Source organism: Typopeltis vanoorti, chromosome 23 (assembly GCF_054136105.1).
Source record: "Typopeltis vanoorti isolate ZY-2024b chromosome 23, IOZ_Tvanoo_1.0, whole genome shotgun sequence".
In the NCBI taxonomy this organism is placed as follows: domain Eukaryota; kingdom Metazoa; phylum Arthropoda; class Arachnida; order Uropygi; family Thelyphonidae; genus Typopeltis; species Typopeltis vanoorti.
This window is the reverse complement of record NC_143571.1, coordinates 36,968,779-36,985,921: the sequence shown is the minus strand read 5'-3', so window position 1 is coordinate 36,985,921 and position 17,143 is coordinate 36,968,779. Positions and strand designations below refer to the sequence as shown.

Sequence of the window (17,143 nt, the reverse complement as noted above, 5' to 3'; positions counted from 1 at the left end):
CTTTGGGTAGAAAGATATAGTATTCAAATGCTATATAGTATGCAAAGAATCTTTATGAGGTTAAATGTTTGAAATGAAGTGAGCTACAAGGTCCTATACGGTTTTATTTTTTGTAATTCGGGTTTTAGGTAATGAAAAACATACAAATACAGAAAATATCCACTTCGACAGACAAAAAAGACCATGGAGATGTAATACGGAATTAACTTACCCATCATTACATTAAATTACATTAATTAGGTTTGTGTGTAACCAAGCTACTAAGTAATAACAGGCCATTGAATCTTTACAAGTTAAGAGGAAATATGTAAAGCGTATAATGAAACAGTTTCACTTGACGTCTCATATGGATCTAATTGAATATTTCCATGACCGAAATCGAGTTCTTATTTACTAACAAGCAATTGTCTCTACCAGGGGTGGGCAAACTGCGGCTCCCAAGACAATACTGGTTTTCATTGCCATTTTTTCTAAACTTTTATGTTAATGATTTATAGTAGTATAGTATGTACCAATATTTTATTTTAAATGCTTTAAAGATAAATAAAAAACATATTTTGAAACTTTACATTTTTAGCTTTTAAATGGTATCTCCAAAACGGCTGTTAATGTGGATTTTACTCTAGTATTTGGTTGGTAAAAAGTGTTTCGACATTTGATGGCCTGTGTTGCTCCAGCCAAAATTAGTTCCAAAAGCGACTACTATGATCATTGCATTACCACCGCCTTTGTTACCTAGACTCTGCGTCATCACTCTTCTTGCAGTACACACAAAGTTACGCGCTTGTGGTGGTAGCGGAACACAACTAGGGAAATACGAACAACTGAAACAAGACAAAGGATTGTTTCAGTAAACTGAGCAAACGTAGAAACACTTTATAAATAATTTTGAGAATAGGTTTGAGAAATTAAAAAAAGTTAAAGCCATGTTTTGAATTTCATGTGAATCCTTTTGTGATTGATGTCATCAACAATGGATGTCCTGTTGTTGCACCTTTTACTGCGAATGTTGCTTCAATAGAGACAGAGCTTATTGAGCTGCAGGAAGATGTGGGTTTGAAGTTAATACATAAAAGCTCATCTGTAACTGACATTTGGAAACAAATCCCAGAAGCAAAGTATCCCAATCTTCAGAAAACTGGCTTCCGACTACTCTCTGTTTTTGGGAAAACTTACTGCTGTGAATCTGTCTTCTCTGTAATTAAATTTATCAAAACATCATGCTATCCTCACTAACAGCCACCTCACCGAGCTTCTTAGAACAGCGTTGACATCCTACCAGCTAAATTTTAAACTATTAACTGCACAAATGAAGAATCAATCAAAGCCTTCAACGAGTAGAGATTAAACACATTCTTCTTTGGTGAGTAGGACTACTATATAGTTGTAATTTATTATTTATAAATACAATTTTAAAATAATATTTTCTGCGGCTCTTGAACATTCAAAAATGCATTATATGCTGCTCTTATTACCGAAGAACTTTCCCATTCCTGGTCTATACTATAGGATGCTGAGCGAGCCGAGGATTACTTTAAAAGAAAAATCGGTCATAAGTCCAAAAAGCCGTAAAGAGCGATTAGGTCTCTGAAAAAGAAGAAAGAGTTTTCAGTTGCCTGCAATTCCCTCTCACATTACCGGTTAATTGTTCTATTTTCTTAGAAGCAAACATATTAACTTATGTTTACATACTATTTTCTTTAGTGCTCTCTTTTCTTTACTGTAAGAGTAATAATCATTAATCTCATTATTACTTTGCTCCTCTTGTCTCAACTGCTTTTCGGATTACTTATCATCTGATCAAAACGAAGATAATATTAAGCGACTACAATCTGATCATGTTCGAGCATCAGAATACAAGTTATTGTAGGTCAAGTGTGGTATACTCGGAGGCCTCCCTTTCATATTATCGCAGCTTTGTCTCCTGTCCATCTCTCTAATCCTCTTATCTTATTTAACCAGACGTGCTTGAGAGATGCTTGTATCCATGGAAACTTCACCACTGTTTCTATTTGGATTCTCGAGCTGACCGAGCTACACCCACTTCGTTGTCTTTAGGGAAATCTATCTTGATGGACACAAAACCATAAATTTTGATACTCAGAGGTTTTTATCATTCATTTGCAGGTCATCAGGAACAGATCAATCAAGTGACGTCATATTTGGATGGTTCTAGCGTGTATGGATCTTCAAAAGAAGAAGAAATTAATTTAAGAAGTTTCCTTGGAGGTAATTTCATATAAACAATTAGTATAATAATATAATCATAGCTTAAGTGTAGTTTTCGAAATTAGATTAGCTTGAAACTGGAGCACACAAAAAACGATTTAGAAATTAAGTTTGATAGCAAAAGGATTTAGAAACTCAGACTTAGAAAGGATTTTTCAAATTCGTATTTAGTAACAAAAGTATTTACCAATTCAAATTCGAATAATACACAAGCACTATTTAACAAAGAACAACACAAGATGAATACCGATTAACAAACAACAGTAATACAAGAATTACAATTAACAATCGACGACAATAATACAAGAACTACAATTAACAAACAACAATAATTATTAATTATGAAATCAGTCGAAGAACGACAAAAACAATCAATAATTTACAAACACCAATGATTAATCAGTTAATAAAACAATGGTACAATAAATAATCGACTAGCAAACAACAATGATAATCAATTAAGAAATACTCACAATACTTAACAAACAACATCAACAACGATACAAGAACGAGATTAGCAAGAAAGCAACAGGAACACAAATGAATTTACAACAACAAGAGCAATAACAAAAAAAACTACAACAATAATAACTAGCAAATGGGAAAATAATAATTAACCAACAACACAAGAATAACCACAATTATTAAACTTATTCCTAAGAAAACCTACATAGTGCAATAACAATAAAATAGGTTATTTTTATTAGTATTTTAACAATCCTACACACGGGCATGTTTCGACACCTATAGCATATCAGTGCTTTGTGTGAATGCGTAAAGGGGGGGAAAAACTCCCCGGCGGGGAATCGAATCCCGGTCTCTCGCGTGACAGGCAGGGATACTAACCACTATACTACCGAGGAGTGATATCCAAGTTCTTCACACTTTAAAACATACACAGTAAATACATATAATTGCTGTTGATAATATACGGAAAGTGAAAATCGATGATTTTCATCGCATATCGAAGTGCAAGTTTTTTTTTTTTTTTTTAGAATAGGTACATCCTTTAACTACATATATGTCTTAATTTTAAGGTTTCATTTTAATTTCTGATTACATTTTTATTAATAAAATATATAAAAAGCGTTTCCCGTTATAATAAAATTAAATTAAAAAACATGATATATGCACACACGTTTATAACCTCGTGGATATATCTTCAGGTAACTTAGCCAATAATCAAAATTCAAAAATTAACAACAATAAATATAATTTATTTATTTTTATATTGGTAAGTTTATTTATAGAATAATTTTGATCTTTTTTCATCTCATCGAACTGTCAGAACAAATAGGCCATTAGTAGAAGGTTCAAGATTTTTGTTTGTGTGTGGGAGGGATGTGTAGAGGGAAGGGGAGCTTCGTAAAACGATGCAATATTGGTGGTAGTGGGATGCTGTCTCGTTCTCAGCTGGAACTATTAGTTTATTTTGACAGGACCAATGCTGTATAATTCAAAAGACATGGAAGGGGGGGTTAATATAAATATGAGATCGCGCTACCTTAAGCCTTGGGGGATGACGGAAAATCTAGGAACTCTAATAGCTGGCCGTGAGAAAGTTTGGAATATAGGGCCCTAAAAGGCATTTTGAGGGACTTTTGAGTTTATATCAAGTCGTTAATTTGCTACTAGTAAACCCCCTCCCCCCTTTGCACTCGTATGAACCAGGACTAGATAAATCCCTCAGATATAAATATCTGTCAGGTAAGATCAGTAAAACTAGACACTTCAAATGTAGTGTTCTATTTTCGTCAATGACCCCACTAATCATGAAAAAAAATTAGTAGCGTCGTTTGCAATTCGCAAATGATACAACTTAGTAAACAAAGACTTCATAACCTCGTGATTTTTTGGGTTATTTTCTTCCAATAATAATAGGATTGATGGTGTGCCTGCAAAAAAAGAAAGCTCGTAAAATTACTAAGTATTTTCCCATCGTTTTAGCTTCATACTTTTTAATCAAGCATATTTAGTTTTATTGAAAATTATGAAAAAAAGCTATGTTGTAAATAAAGCATAGCTAATTGCCTTTTGCCGTTAAATTTATGAAATTTCTCAGTACAACATCCCTATTTTATGCTTAGAAGCAAAGAGATTGTTGAAGCAATTATTTGTGTTTTTCTTTCATTCGCTGATATGCCCGAATTAATTGCTTCATTCGATAATATTCTTAACTTCTTCTGGAATTTTATTCTATAGAGCTGCTTGCTGCTTAGTTCTATAAAAAAAAAAAAAAAAAAAAAACACTTCACTCTCTGTAAATCTTCCATTTTCTCAGTCAAAAAAAAAAAAAAAAAAAACAGGGTCATCAACCCTAATGGACATGAAATTCAATTCTTTCCGTGATATCAACTGCAGGAAGGAAGTAAAATTAGTTTATTTCAAGTCACTCTAAATCAGTGTTTCTCAACTGTTGTTCCGCTTTCACTGATGTCCCATAAGATTAAAGTTCTGTTAAGTTTATTTGGAAAGATAATACAAAAAAAGCACGTCACATTTTTATCTGGATACCCAAGAGACGATAATATCAGTGAAATATAAATATTGAAAAAATAAGAAATAAAAGATTTATATGTTAATATATATCAATACATTCAATTTTTAACAAAGAAATAGAGTCTTTTTCACAAAGAAAAGTCATATACGAGATCTGTCTTTAAGACGGACGAGGTTTCTCATATTTGGCTATTGACGTGTGGGAAATCGAACATATTGGTATTGAATATACCGAGCTAGCCGTCAACTAGTAAGGCTGAACTTGATTATTCGGAATTACGGCCGAAGAAGCAACTATTATCATGAGACGAAGTATACCACCTCTGTTAACTTCTATCCTCTGGTCAGTGTGTCTGTTTCGGCGTGTGTGTGTGTGTGTGTTGGAGGGGGGGGGGGGTGATAAACTTGCGTTATCTAGAGGAAAACCCTATCACCTATGTGACCGCTAACTCGCCTTCAAATATAAAGATCGATCAAAAGCTTGAAAAATTCTGGGTTCTAGAGTAAGGTTGCTGAAAAATAAATTAAATTTTAGTTAACATCACCAGTTTTTAAAACGAAATACATTTAAGTCTTTTTTTAAACTTTAAATTCTATTTTAGATTTTAAATAAACACACTCGTTGAGTTCTTAATAAAATACATTACCGAACATTATGAATTTAAAGAAAAAATAATTCTTATGACATACATTGATCCTCTCGAATGTTTTAACAATTATAATAAATTGTGATTCGGTTTGTAAATTGCTTCGTGGAATTCAGTAGTTTTTTTTAGGAGAAATCATGGGCTATATAGTTCGTTAATTTACTTTAAAGCACTCGTTGGTTTAATGAATCAATGCATTCTACTAAAAAGATGAACTAAAAGCCCATTGTAACGTGGTTTTTTCTCATTTCAATTGGTATGAACTAATCCAAGAATGGTCGGAAAGACCCCTCTATGTTGTTCACCTCTGAGTTGTTTCACCAAGATTGTGTTTTATTCTTGTATATTGCAATGATCATAAAAATGAAAATTACAATTACATTCTAGATCCATTAATTTATATTTATATATTTTCTCTCTCTATTTCTCATCAATTCGAGATCGGTTGAATCCCCGATTAAGAGATTTAGACAATTTAATGGAGCCGGCTTGCCATTTCTCTGCGCCATCGCTCTAGGTGGTCAGGATTTTGTCTGCAGAGGTAGAAAACTGTGTATTCACGGCATCGATTTACCTCTTCATACAAACCTGAGTTTCCGGGGTTGGAGGGAGAGGGCCTTCTACCTCCGTATTGAGAACGGCACGCTCACCATTTCATGAAAAGACCTGATAAAGGTTCCTCACGTAGCTGACAGAACACGCGTCTTTTCAACCAAATAGCTCGTCTATACCAACTGATTGCGAAGGCTCATATATTTTAATATTATTTATAATATTTATAATTTGATGATTCAAGTCGAAGTCTCCATGTTTACCTATGCTATTCATTTTTACTATTTTCATTATATGACGGGATAACAATATTACACTATGAGCAGAGTATGATTAATTTTATTAATATGTTATTATTAATACCAGTATCATTTAGCATTTACTATTATTTCATTTGTGAAATTTTCACAACACGATGTTATTTGTTCTATTTATTCTTTATCTGCACCAAGGAAGACTTCAAGAAATATCATTTGAATGGAGAAAATCGCTTCTTCCCATTGCAGCTCATGGAACAATATCAGATTGCACCATTAGGGATGAAAGGAATTGTTTCCAGGCAGGTTAGTCGTGTAATATATCTTAAAGTGTGGGTTCGTACCCTGCAAGCCAAAATAGATCATTGATTACGATTTTAAAAAAATCATATTTGCTTTAAAAATAGTTATAGTAATATTACTACTATATAATGGTAATAATAAAATATAAAATAGTAATATTTATTTATTTAAAAACAGTGATATTTTAGTAATGTTAAGAATGTTTATTTTTAATGTTTACTTCTATTTATATCATTTTTATTGTAATTCTAAATGCATCTGTTTTAATTAGTTTTTGTTGTTTTTTGCTGTTGACGAGAGTGGACTGGGGAAAAAATCAGATTCCTTGCCTAGGAATATAATTAAATCGCCAAATACCCTCAAAAGAGCAACGAAACTTCTAATGCAAAGTGTTTTCATGACAGGTGATGACAGGGTGAACGAGCAAAGAGGGCTAACAGCGATGCACACGGTCTGGATGAGAGAACATAATCGGCTAGCAGCGCATCTGGCTGTTATCAATCCTCATTGGGATGATGAGAAACTGTTTCAGGTATTTTGTTTAACATCCGATGAGATATTCTTGAAACTAAAGTGTTAAGTACTAAATTTATAAATATTACTCGACTTCACGTAATTGGAATGCGTTATTACACGACAGAAAATTGTCGGTTAAGGGGGAAATTAAAATATGAACACTACAATTAATTTATGCAAAATTTAATAATTTTAATAGTAAGAAATTGTAATCAAGATAGAGAGAGCTGCGAATTTTGTAGAAATCGGTTATCGTGGTTAAATAGGGAAGACACTGTTGGCGTTTGCAGTATTTATCTATTTTTGTTTTCAAGTATTGTTACCCTGTAACAATGAAAAAAGCATTACATGGGTAATTAACTGAGATAATATATTAAGAACTACTCTAACAATACTTAGACGTAGTAAAATACTACACGATTTGAACAGCGTTACCCTGAATATGATAAACCGAATTTTTCCATCCATGAATCTGTGTGGCCACATTATTAGGTATCCATTTAGAAGATTAGTCCGTTCCTGAAGATGCTGAGTCACGAGGCTGCAGTGTGCTATATAAATCGGCAGACAGGCATCCTGACAATGGGTAAAAGCGTAATATAGTGACTTTGGGAGTGGAATGATTGTTGGTACAGACAAGTTAGTGCAGTCTCTCACAAGCGTCTACTCTTCTGGGCTTCATTTTAGGGTGTATCATGGATGGTATAATAATCACATAACTTCAATTCAGTGCCAATTCTGTGGATTGAAACATCTCATTGATGCACGAGGTCAGAAAAGAATGACAAGGATTGTGAAACGTACCAGGAGAGTTACAACAAATTAGCTCAGTACAATAGTGGAGTCAGAACATCATCCTGAAGCACACAATTCGTTTAACGCTGTCACGGAGGTAGAAGAGTGGGTCACCATCTTGGTACAAATACTGTCAACTAAGAACAGGAGTTGGGATGCAGCAAACAAGTGATCACCAACACTGGACAGCTGTGGACTGGAAAAATGACGCGTGGCCTGACAAGTCCGAATTTATACCATATCATGCTGATGGCAGAACCAGAATGTGGTGGCAACAACATGAGACCATGGACCCCTTCCTGCCAAATAGCAACTGCTCGGGGTAGTATAAAGGAGTGTAATAGCGTGGGTGAACCCTTTCTTGGCACATGTTAGGTTGCCTGATACCAGTTGAACACTGCCTGAATTCCCCAGCCTATCTTAACATCATCCCTGATCACGCTCACGCATGGCCGCAGTTTACCCATTGTCAAATAGGTACTTGCAGCAAGATAATGCGCCATGCCACAAAAGCTCGCAGCGTGTTGAAGTGATTCGAGGGATACGACATCGCTTTTCCTTTACTTCAATGTCCAGCTCAGTCTCCAGACTTCAACCCAACAGAGCACCTCTGGAATGAGGTAGAACGAGCAGTTTGCAGCAGCAAACCGTCACCATCCAATGTGCAACAGTTTGGCGATGACAGCGAAAGGAACGTTAAGGAACGTTTTAGGCACTTAGTTGAATCAAAGCCACATAGAATATAGCCCTTTCCTAAGGCAAAAAAGGGTGAGGGGAGGGGATCCTACTCGTTATTCAATGCTGTTCCTAATAAAGTGGCCACACTTTATTAGGAACAGAAGTAAGCGATTACACAGAAAATGTATAAATAGCAGTATGCGACATTTTCTGTTTTTAGTATTTTTATTCCATTTTCACGAGACGATTCCATCATTATTACTTGTAACCAAACGATTTGTGTTTTAAAACTTAATTTTAGCTTTTATTTGCTTGCCTAAATAGATAAATTTATCAAAATTTAAATATTTCCTTGTTCCACTACGGAACAAATAAGTATTTAATTATATGAAATATTCTGTTTTGTTTAACATATTTCATAGCTGTGTGAGTCAGCACTGCCATTGCTTTCCCATTACTAAATTTGTGTTTGACAGCTTTTGTTTGTGAATTGTTTGCTAAATGGTGTAAATATGCTAAAAATGAAAATGTCCATCAAATGTCGTAAATGAGTGCGAAATTCTAGTTTATAAGATTTGATTCGTAATGTAAACAAATGAAAAATGTATTAAAATTTTAATTTAGTAGACAAAATGTTCTTAATGGATGAAAACAGAGAATTCCTATATTTTTAAGAAAATAATACATTTATCGGTACTGATTATATCTTCAGATTTTCACTCCTTTCAAATAAATTTAAATTCACCAATAATAATAATAATAATAATATGAGTAGTTAGATTCTTTACAACACGAGAGGCCACAGTGTCGTATCTGACAAGTTAAAAGAGCATTAATTAGTTTAAAATAAGTCAAGTTACTTGGCCATGGCAGACTGTCGAGACTAACAGGCAGAGAGAGATGGGATGAGATGCAGTGTGAAAATCACCATTAAAAATAAAATGTACCATTAAATGTTTCGACGGGAGGAGTGGCGTAATGAGTTCTTATGTAAAGCGCTCCGGCTGATCTAGGATATGGGTTCAGTTCTACAGTTATCTTCTGAATCAAGTTCTTGCTTAATTTAGGTACTTCCTCTTTGATCCTCCAACTAGAATCAAACTACACGCAGTTATTCTCATTATCAGACAGTGGTGGCATATTTCGGTAAATATTCTTCACATCGTATACGAGAATCGAGTCTAGGTCATTTATAATCAAAGGGAATGGTGTTATTCCCATTTGCACTTTAAGAGATCTTAAACTGCAGTATACTTAATACAACCGTCAACAACGGGTCTAATAATCATCATTTCAATGTCGTGTTGGAATATAATTGCTGAATGTTCTTTTCAACAATTATATTTAATTTAATTAAACCTAATTAATTTAAATTTAATCTAAAATAAAATTAAGTTTAGAAATGAACTATACATTTAAAACTTTAAATTTAAAATAATTCTTAAGCTTTATACCAAAATAAATAAATAAATAAATAAATAATATATATATATATATATATATGTGTGTGTGTGTGTGTGTGTGCGTGCGTGTGTGTGTGTGTGTGTGTGTGTGTGTGTGTGTGTGTGTGTGTGTGTGTGTGTGTGTGTGTGTGTGTGTGAGTGAGAGATGCACTCACAGAGACCAATTATGGGAAGAAAAATTAGTCTCTATCTCGCCTACTTAGTTAAAATAGGGACTACTGAGAAAAATCAGAAACAAAGGCAGATTCCATCCCCCCAATATTTTCTGACCAATGCCTTGTTCACACAGATGTAGAAAAGGCAAAAGCCATAGCAAAAAAATTAGAAGAGCAGTGCAATCCTTCATATGAAAACTTAGACTTCGATTACTTAAAATTCACAGACAGGTCAGGCACTCATTAGAACTTCCTGATACTGGTGCTGACCATATTGCACTCATATCCCCTGCTGAAATATATGATATTATTAAAAATTTAAAGAACGAAAAAGCTCCTGGTCCAGATGGTATCTCAAATAGGCTGATCAAGCTTCTAACCCGAAAAGCTGTAGTGCACTTGACCATAATAATAAATGCAATCTTAAGGTTTCACTATTTTCCTTCCACCTGGAAACAGGCTGATGTAATCCCAATTCATAAGCGTGGCAAGGACCCGCACCTGCCTCAGAATGATCGTCCTATCAGCCTCTCCAGCTTGGGTAAGATCGCAGAGAAGGTCATCCTCTCACGACCTCAAGCCTCAGTAAATGAACTAAACATCCTTCCTAAAGAGCAATTCGGTTTTCGGCAACACCATAGTACTACCCAGCAAATCCTGAGAATAGTTGAATATATTACCACGCTACAACTGGCGTCAATACACTGGAGCTGTTTTTATTGATCTATCCAAAGCATTTGACAAAATATGGTACTTCGGATTGCTACATCAACTTATCTTAGCCTGTATCTCACTTACAATGGTACGTTTAGATCAACGGTACTACCTCATCTCAGCGCCATATCTTGGCCGGAGTACCGCAGGGATCCCTAATGGCTCCATTGCTGTTCACTATATACATATCAGACATTCTGCACAACCCAATGTCATCCATCATGGCCCTATATGCGGATGATGCATTATTAACCAGATCTCTCGGGCCACACCTGATTACTAGAAAGCTTCACGAAAACCTTCTAAAGTTAGAGAAATGGTGTTCTCCAAATGGAGACTACAAGTTAATCCCCGAAAAAGCTCTGCCATTCTCTTCACGAAAAGGTCGATATCTCCTGCAGGAGACATCTTACTATTCAATACTAAAATTCCCTGGCAGACAGAAACAAAATACCTTCGTGTCGTGCTCGACAAAAAATTAACTTTCAACCAACACATCAAGACTAGTGTACAAAAGCATCTAAAGCCATCGCCCAGATCTTCCCCTTAATTAACAGGAACAGCAAGCTAAACATCAGAATCAAAGCTTTTATAGCAACTGACGATTCGTCCCATAGTCACTTATGCTTCTCCTACTTGGAGTCATACCTCCATTACTAACATTCTCAAACTGCAACGTGTAAAACAAGTGCCTGCAAATGATTCTGAACGCCCCATGGTCCATCAGAAACAATCAACTTCATCGAGATACAAATATTCCTTATCTCTTCTCTTTCCTACAATCTTTAGCAACAAAGTGTTTTCTAAAAATGTCCATACACCCCAAAGATCTAGTTCAGTAAGCTATAGCCTACAAGGCAACGGATATATTCAAACATAAAAGACCGAAAGCCACTTTAATTTCATGTAGCGGTGCATAATCTCCATGCCCATCCAGGCCGAGCAAACTGCTCATTAAATTTTATCCTCACTGTAGCCGTAACAGATAGTAGGGAATATGAAAAGCATCTTGCTTCACCCCTAAAGACATTAATATCAATTGTCAAAATAGATAAAATAAAGCCTTCGATTGGAACAGAGGTGAGGGTTGCCCAGGGTAACAGATGGCAATGAAGCTTTAACTGAGGCCTCGGCTATTAGCCGTTACCCAGCCATGACTAGAGCTTTTAGCTCAATAACACCCCATCCACACAGATTTTATTCAATCAGATGACGGGATAAAGAGTCAAGGACTCGGTCCATCTCCAAACAAAAAGAAAAAAACCTTTAATTGCATTTTTTGGGGTAGATGGGTGAAACAAAAATGCTTTTTCATATTCCCCATTATCTGTAAAAAAAATTAATGGATAGGGTAATATAGAGCTATAAGCTCTGATCGTGGCAGGAGGATAACAGCAACAGCCGAGCTTCAGTTAAAACTTCATTGGCTACAGCAGTGCCATCCATTCCCTCCCTGGGTACCCATTTTAGTCACTGGTACGACATGCATGAGCTGCAGTAGGGTTATTCTTCTCCCGGCCTCCTTCAATTACAGTATATTGCACGTATATGTATATTTAAAATATAGAATATAAGATATGGTGAGAGTGAATATAATAATTACATGTGATTGCAAAACTAAAATTTGTCGATTTTTTTCCAGTAACAATTTTATAAATTTAGAAGTTTATAAAAATAAATAAAAATTATCTGTATTGATTCTTGAAGTGTGTTAATTTTTCATTTATAGGAAACGAAGAAAATTATCGGTGCAATGTTGCAACATATTACTTTTAACGAGTTCCTGCCTCTCGTTCTTGGTGATGTGGTGATGAAAGTGTTCCAGTTAGAACTTCAACAAGAAGATTATTTTGAGAAATATAATTCATCCGTGAATGCAGGGGCGGCTAATGTTTTTGGGTCGGCAGCATTCCGTTTTGGACACAGCCTGATACAAGGATCGTTAGACAGATATACGTCAGACCACAGAATTGTCCCTTTCAGTAGGTAACCATGACAACAGTTGCATTCCTTTAAACGGATAAATTTAACAGCAGATTCATTCCTTTTCCTTGATTGCCATGACGACATAAACGCTTGTGATTCTTAGCACATAACAACAATTAACTGTCTGTAATATAACAGTGGCAATGCTATCACGCGATGTTAAATCAGCTTTCATTAAATATGCATCAAGTGAATTTCTAATATTTATTACAATGTTCCTGTTATTGATATTTTTGGAAATGTTTATGCAATAATTTTAACTATAATATATTTTTTTGCATACTTTAACATTCATGTTTTATTAATGTTTCGTGGTCATTTTTCAATTATCTAAATCTATCTATGCTTTAATTTAATCTTAGTTCAACTGATTTGAGTAATAGAAGAATATACGAGTGTTTTAAATGCATTTTTTCATTATTGTTCCATATTTGGAGAATATTATTATTACATAAAATGATTTTGTAATAATGTATAATTAGTATACGAAATGAAAAGGTTTGAGCCCTACACTTTCCCCTAAACATTCTGTCTATAAGAATGCCAAAACGTTTCTCGACTTTAGATGGTTATATTATGTCAGCTGACCCGATCGAAACACGTGTCAAACTACAGGTACCGTAATGTCCCACTGGTGGGATTTGTGGCCTATAAAAACGAGATCTCAGTTTCCAAAGGTGCACACAAAAATGGTGCCAACATACATAAAACAAATGACTCTGAAGGTGTGAGCAATAAAACACCCGCCTTTAAGACATTGAAGTTGTTTGTAAGGTATGCTTACGACATCAGCAAACAGGTTGATAGTGGGAACTATCCTAAGATCAAAATCGTCTACCAGAGAAATCCTAGGAGAATACCAACAAATCCAATATTGCAGTTATGTGACACACACACACACACACACACACACACACACACACACACACACACACACACACACACACACACACACACACACACACACACACACACACACACACACACACACACACACACACACACACACGCACGCACGCACGCACGTGCGTTATACAGGAATTTGAGCAGGGCATCCAAAGTTCACCTATATTGCAGAGTACACTAACGAAATATTGTTTCAACTTTTTCATACTCGCTAGTTGCACATTAATGTATGTAACAGAAAACCTGAATCAAAAGCTTTTGTTTTACGTAATCTCAAAGGTCATTGCCCTCAACTCGTTAAAGGTTATGAAAAGTTAAAGTATTATAATTCGTATTAAAAGTATTCATTGTATTATATAATTGAATGAGCTTCTTGTATATTATTGTTATACTCAATACGAATATTAATATAGGATTACCACTCCGTAATGAACTATTCCGACCGAATTCGGTATACCAAGATGGTGAGGTGGATGGACTGTTACTGGGATTATGTAATCAGAAGTCTCAAGATGTGGATTCTTCTATTACAATAGAATTAAGAAACCATTTATTCCAGAGAAGTCATCACTTTGGAATGGATTTATTCGCACTGAATGTTCAACGCGCGAGGGATCATGGGATACCAGGATATAATGCGTGGAGAGAATTCTGTGGGCTTCACGTTGTTCACAACTTTAATGATCTGCAAGGATTAATGAGTGATGGGTCCATCACGCATATGCAAAACTTTTACAGGTAACTATCCTAAAATATAGTGAAATGTATTGATTAATGTAATTAATCAATACAATACATTAATAATGTAAAATCTTTTACAGGTAACTATCCTAAAATATAGTGAAATGTATTGATTATATTTTTTTGTAAAACATAAATTTGGTGTTTCGTTTATTTGTGTTTAATTATAAATTTTATTTGATTATTTCCGTTTCTCTGATATACTAACTGTCCACGGCTAGGCTTAGTTTATTCTTAAAAGGTTCGACATTAGAAATACATCAAAAAATTCAAACACTATTTTTCAGCATAATGAAATAGACTGAGGGTACTTATTTACTTCTTCTACTTAATTTCATGAAATTATTACTTCTAAAATATCAGCATATACATTTTTTCTATTAAGCCTTATCTATTGCAAAACTTTCATTTTGTAGGCTAGTTGACGATGTGGATCTCTTCCCTGCTGGACTAGCAGAGATGCCGGTCATTGGTGGAATGGTTGGTCCAACATTTGCTTGTCTTTTAGCTCACCAGTTCTTTCGTTTGCGTTATGGGGATCGATTCTGGTATGAAAACGGAGGACTTCAATCTTCATTCACATTAGGTGAGGTTTTGCCTATTTGGGTTTTTTTTTTCTTTCTCAATTCGTGTATCTCCTGTAGCATTCTATATTTGTTCATAGAAACGAATCACGAATTTATATATTTACTGGGTACTCGTTCATTTGCGTTTAGAAAATTACATTTCCATGCATTAGTGCCAAAATTACTAGATTTTTCTTTGTGATATCTTTTATCAAGACGTTGTCAGTTTTATGAGTAAACTATGAGTAAAAACTTAAAAATGGAAGACGTGATTCGGGTCGGATATCGTGGATGGAGTCCTTATTCTCCATGACAGTGTGAGACCATGTATCATATTTGAAACATGGCCTCGCTCTGACCTAGCAAATGATTTCTCATCTTCCCTCGGCACAATCATTATATATTGAGTCCTCATACTTTGATTTTCTCCCTAAGTTGAAAGAACTACTCTGTGGGAAACCCAGAGATGCGGGAAACATCAACGCTGTCGATGAGCTTCCTACTGAGATGATTCGATTTATCAAACACATCAACAAGAATGTTTGTTGATAGGAATATAAAAGTTGCCGAAGTGTTGGATAGCAGTGATAAAACAGAAGGAAGATTATTATAGGCCAATAAATGTAAAATAAGTGTTTCGTTTAAGACGGTAATTCTGTGTGTAGAATTTTTGTAATAAGCCTCATATTTCGAATAATAAATGAGCCGAGTTGATGATGACATTCATCGACTATAAAACCAGAACTGCATTTGTGGCGTTTGAATCGGTGACATCGACGCTCCATATCTACATATTCCCAAGACTATAAATCAATACACTAATGCTCATTTAGTTTCTCGGTAAGTTTATGTTAAGATATCTCAACACGTCTTGAATATGTCTACATATTTTCCCAATAGAAAATTTATACGCACTAAATTATACAAGAACACTTGATAGAAATTAAGACGTATGTGGACTTGGCTTGAAAACTGGGAAAATTTGAATTCAAAAGAGAAATTAAAAAACGGGTTGCTTAAAATCTTCATGATATTAAGTTCAGATTTTTTGACTTTTTTTATTTGTTTTATTTAGGTCAATTGAAAGAATTACGAAAAGTAACTTTGGCTAAGGTGTTGTGTAGTAATATGGATGAAATGAAAACTATTCAGCGAAAGGTCATGGAACAACCAGATAGAAAAAGGTCAGTATGTAAGAGTAGACAGGTCTATAAATAATGATTACTTAATATTCACGACAGCAGTGAAACAAGGTGTTTATAATTGATATCGATGATATCTGTGGCCAATTATAAACTAGGTGTTTATAATTGGCCACAGATATCATCGTCCATTTCTCTAATAAATGGCAATCAACGTAGTGAAGTTGTATGCATTGGTCTTGTCCTGACTTTCTAATCCTTTTCTATAGAGTTGGAAAGTCAGGATTCGAATCAGTGCATACATAATTACTAACATCTATACTGACCATTGCTGTGTAGTCAGTAATAAGATAATGTAAGTAAGCTCACACATAATACGCTTTTTATAGCGTTAGTTTTTCGGCAGTAATTCCAATAACCAAACTAAATTTGTACATAGTAATATATTCTTCCGCTGAAGCTGAATCTGTGATACCAGTACGTAGTTTTGAGCACAAACCTGTACAGCTGTGAACGCTATGAACGCCCAGTTGAGAAAATCTGTTGCTGCAAGTCAGAAAAAAACATGTAACACTATTTAGCATTTCCCTTTAAACAGTTTATGTGATCTGCGTGATTGTTTTTTTTTTTTTTTGCATTTGATTTCACTGTTATGTTTCGTACTTTTAACGACACTGACCAAGGTCGATCTCGGATGAACCTCAATCCTACAAACTGATAAATGGCAGACGAGACTAACACCTCACTGGATCTCGATCCACTCTGAATCATTTCCACTATTAGTAATGTACATCACTACCATCATTTACACACATCCTTTGTTTTTGTACGATGCTCATATATACATAGAATGTTTAAAATCAGTTATTTCACTAGATCCACCTTCTCATCCCAGTCATATTACAAGATTACTTAGCATGACATACCCCCATCCACGCACACTGTATGTTAGAATCTTAATGTATCTCTTGTAATTTGTGAGTTCACTTTTATT

General features: G+C 34.8%; 1 protein-coding gene across 1 annotated transcript in view; it reads left to right on the top strand.

The window, feature by feature from the left end:
* Positions 1-17,143, top strand: part of LOC150093783 (salivary peroxidase/catechol oxidase-like) — a 199,873-nt gene that overhangs the window by 159,702 nt on the left and 23,028 nt on the right. Inside the window, exons 5-11 of the mRNA XM_090412512.1 lie at positions 2,128-2,229; positions 6,294-6,490; positions 6,759-7,019; positions 12,538-12,790; positions 14,114-14,438; positions 14,858-15,027; positions 16,083-16,191. Of these exons, the coding sequence (XP_090268638.1) occupies positions 2,128-2,229; positions 6,294-6,490; positions 6,759-7,019; positions 12,538-12,790; positions 14,114-14,438; positions 14,858-15,027; positions 16,083-16,191 (1,417 nt within the window). The remainder of the gene's footprint in view (positions 1-2,127; positions 2,230-6,293; positions 6,491-6,758; positions 7,020-12,537; positions 12,791-14,113; positions 14,439-14,857; positions 15,028-16,082; positions 16,192-17,143) is intronic.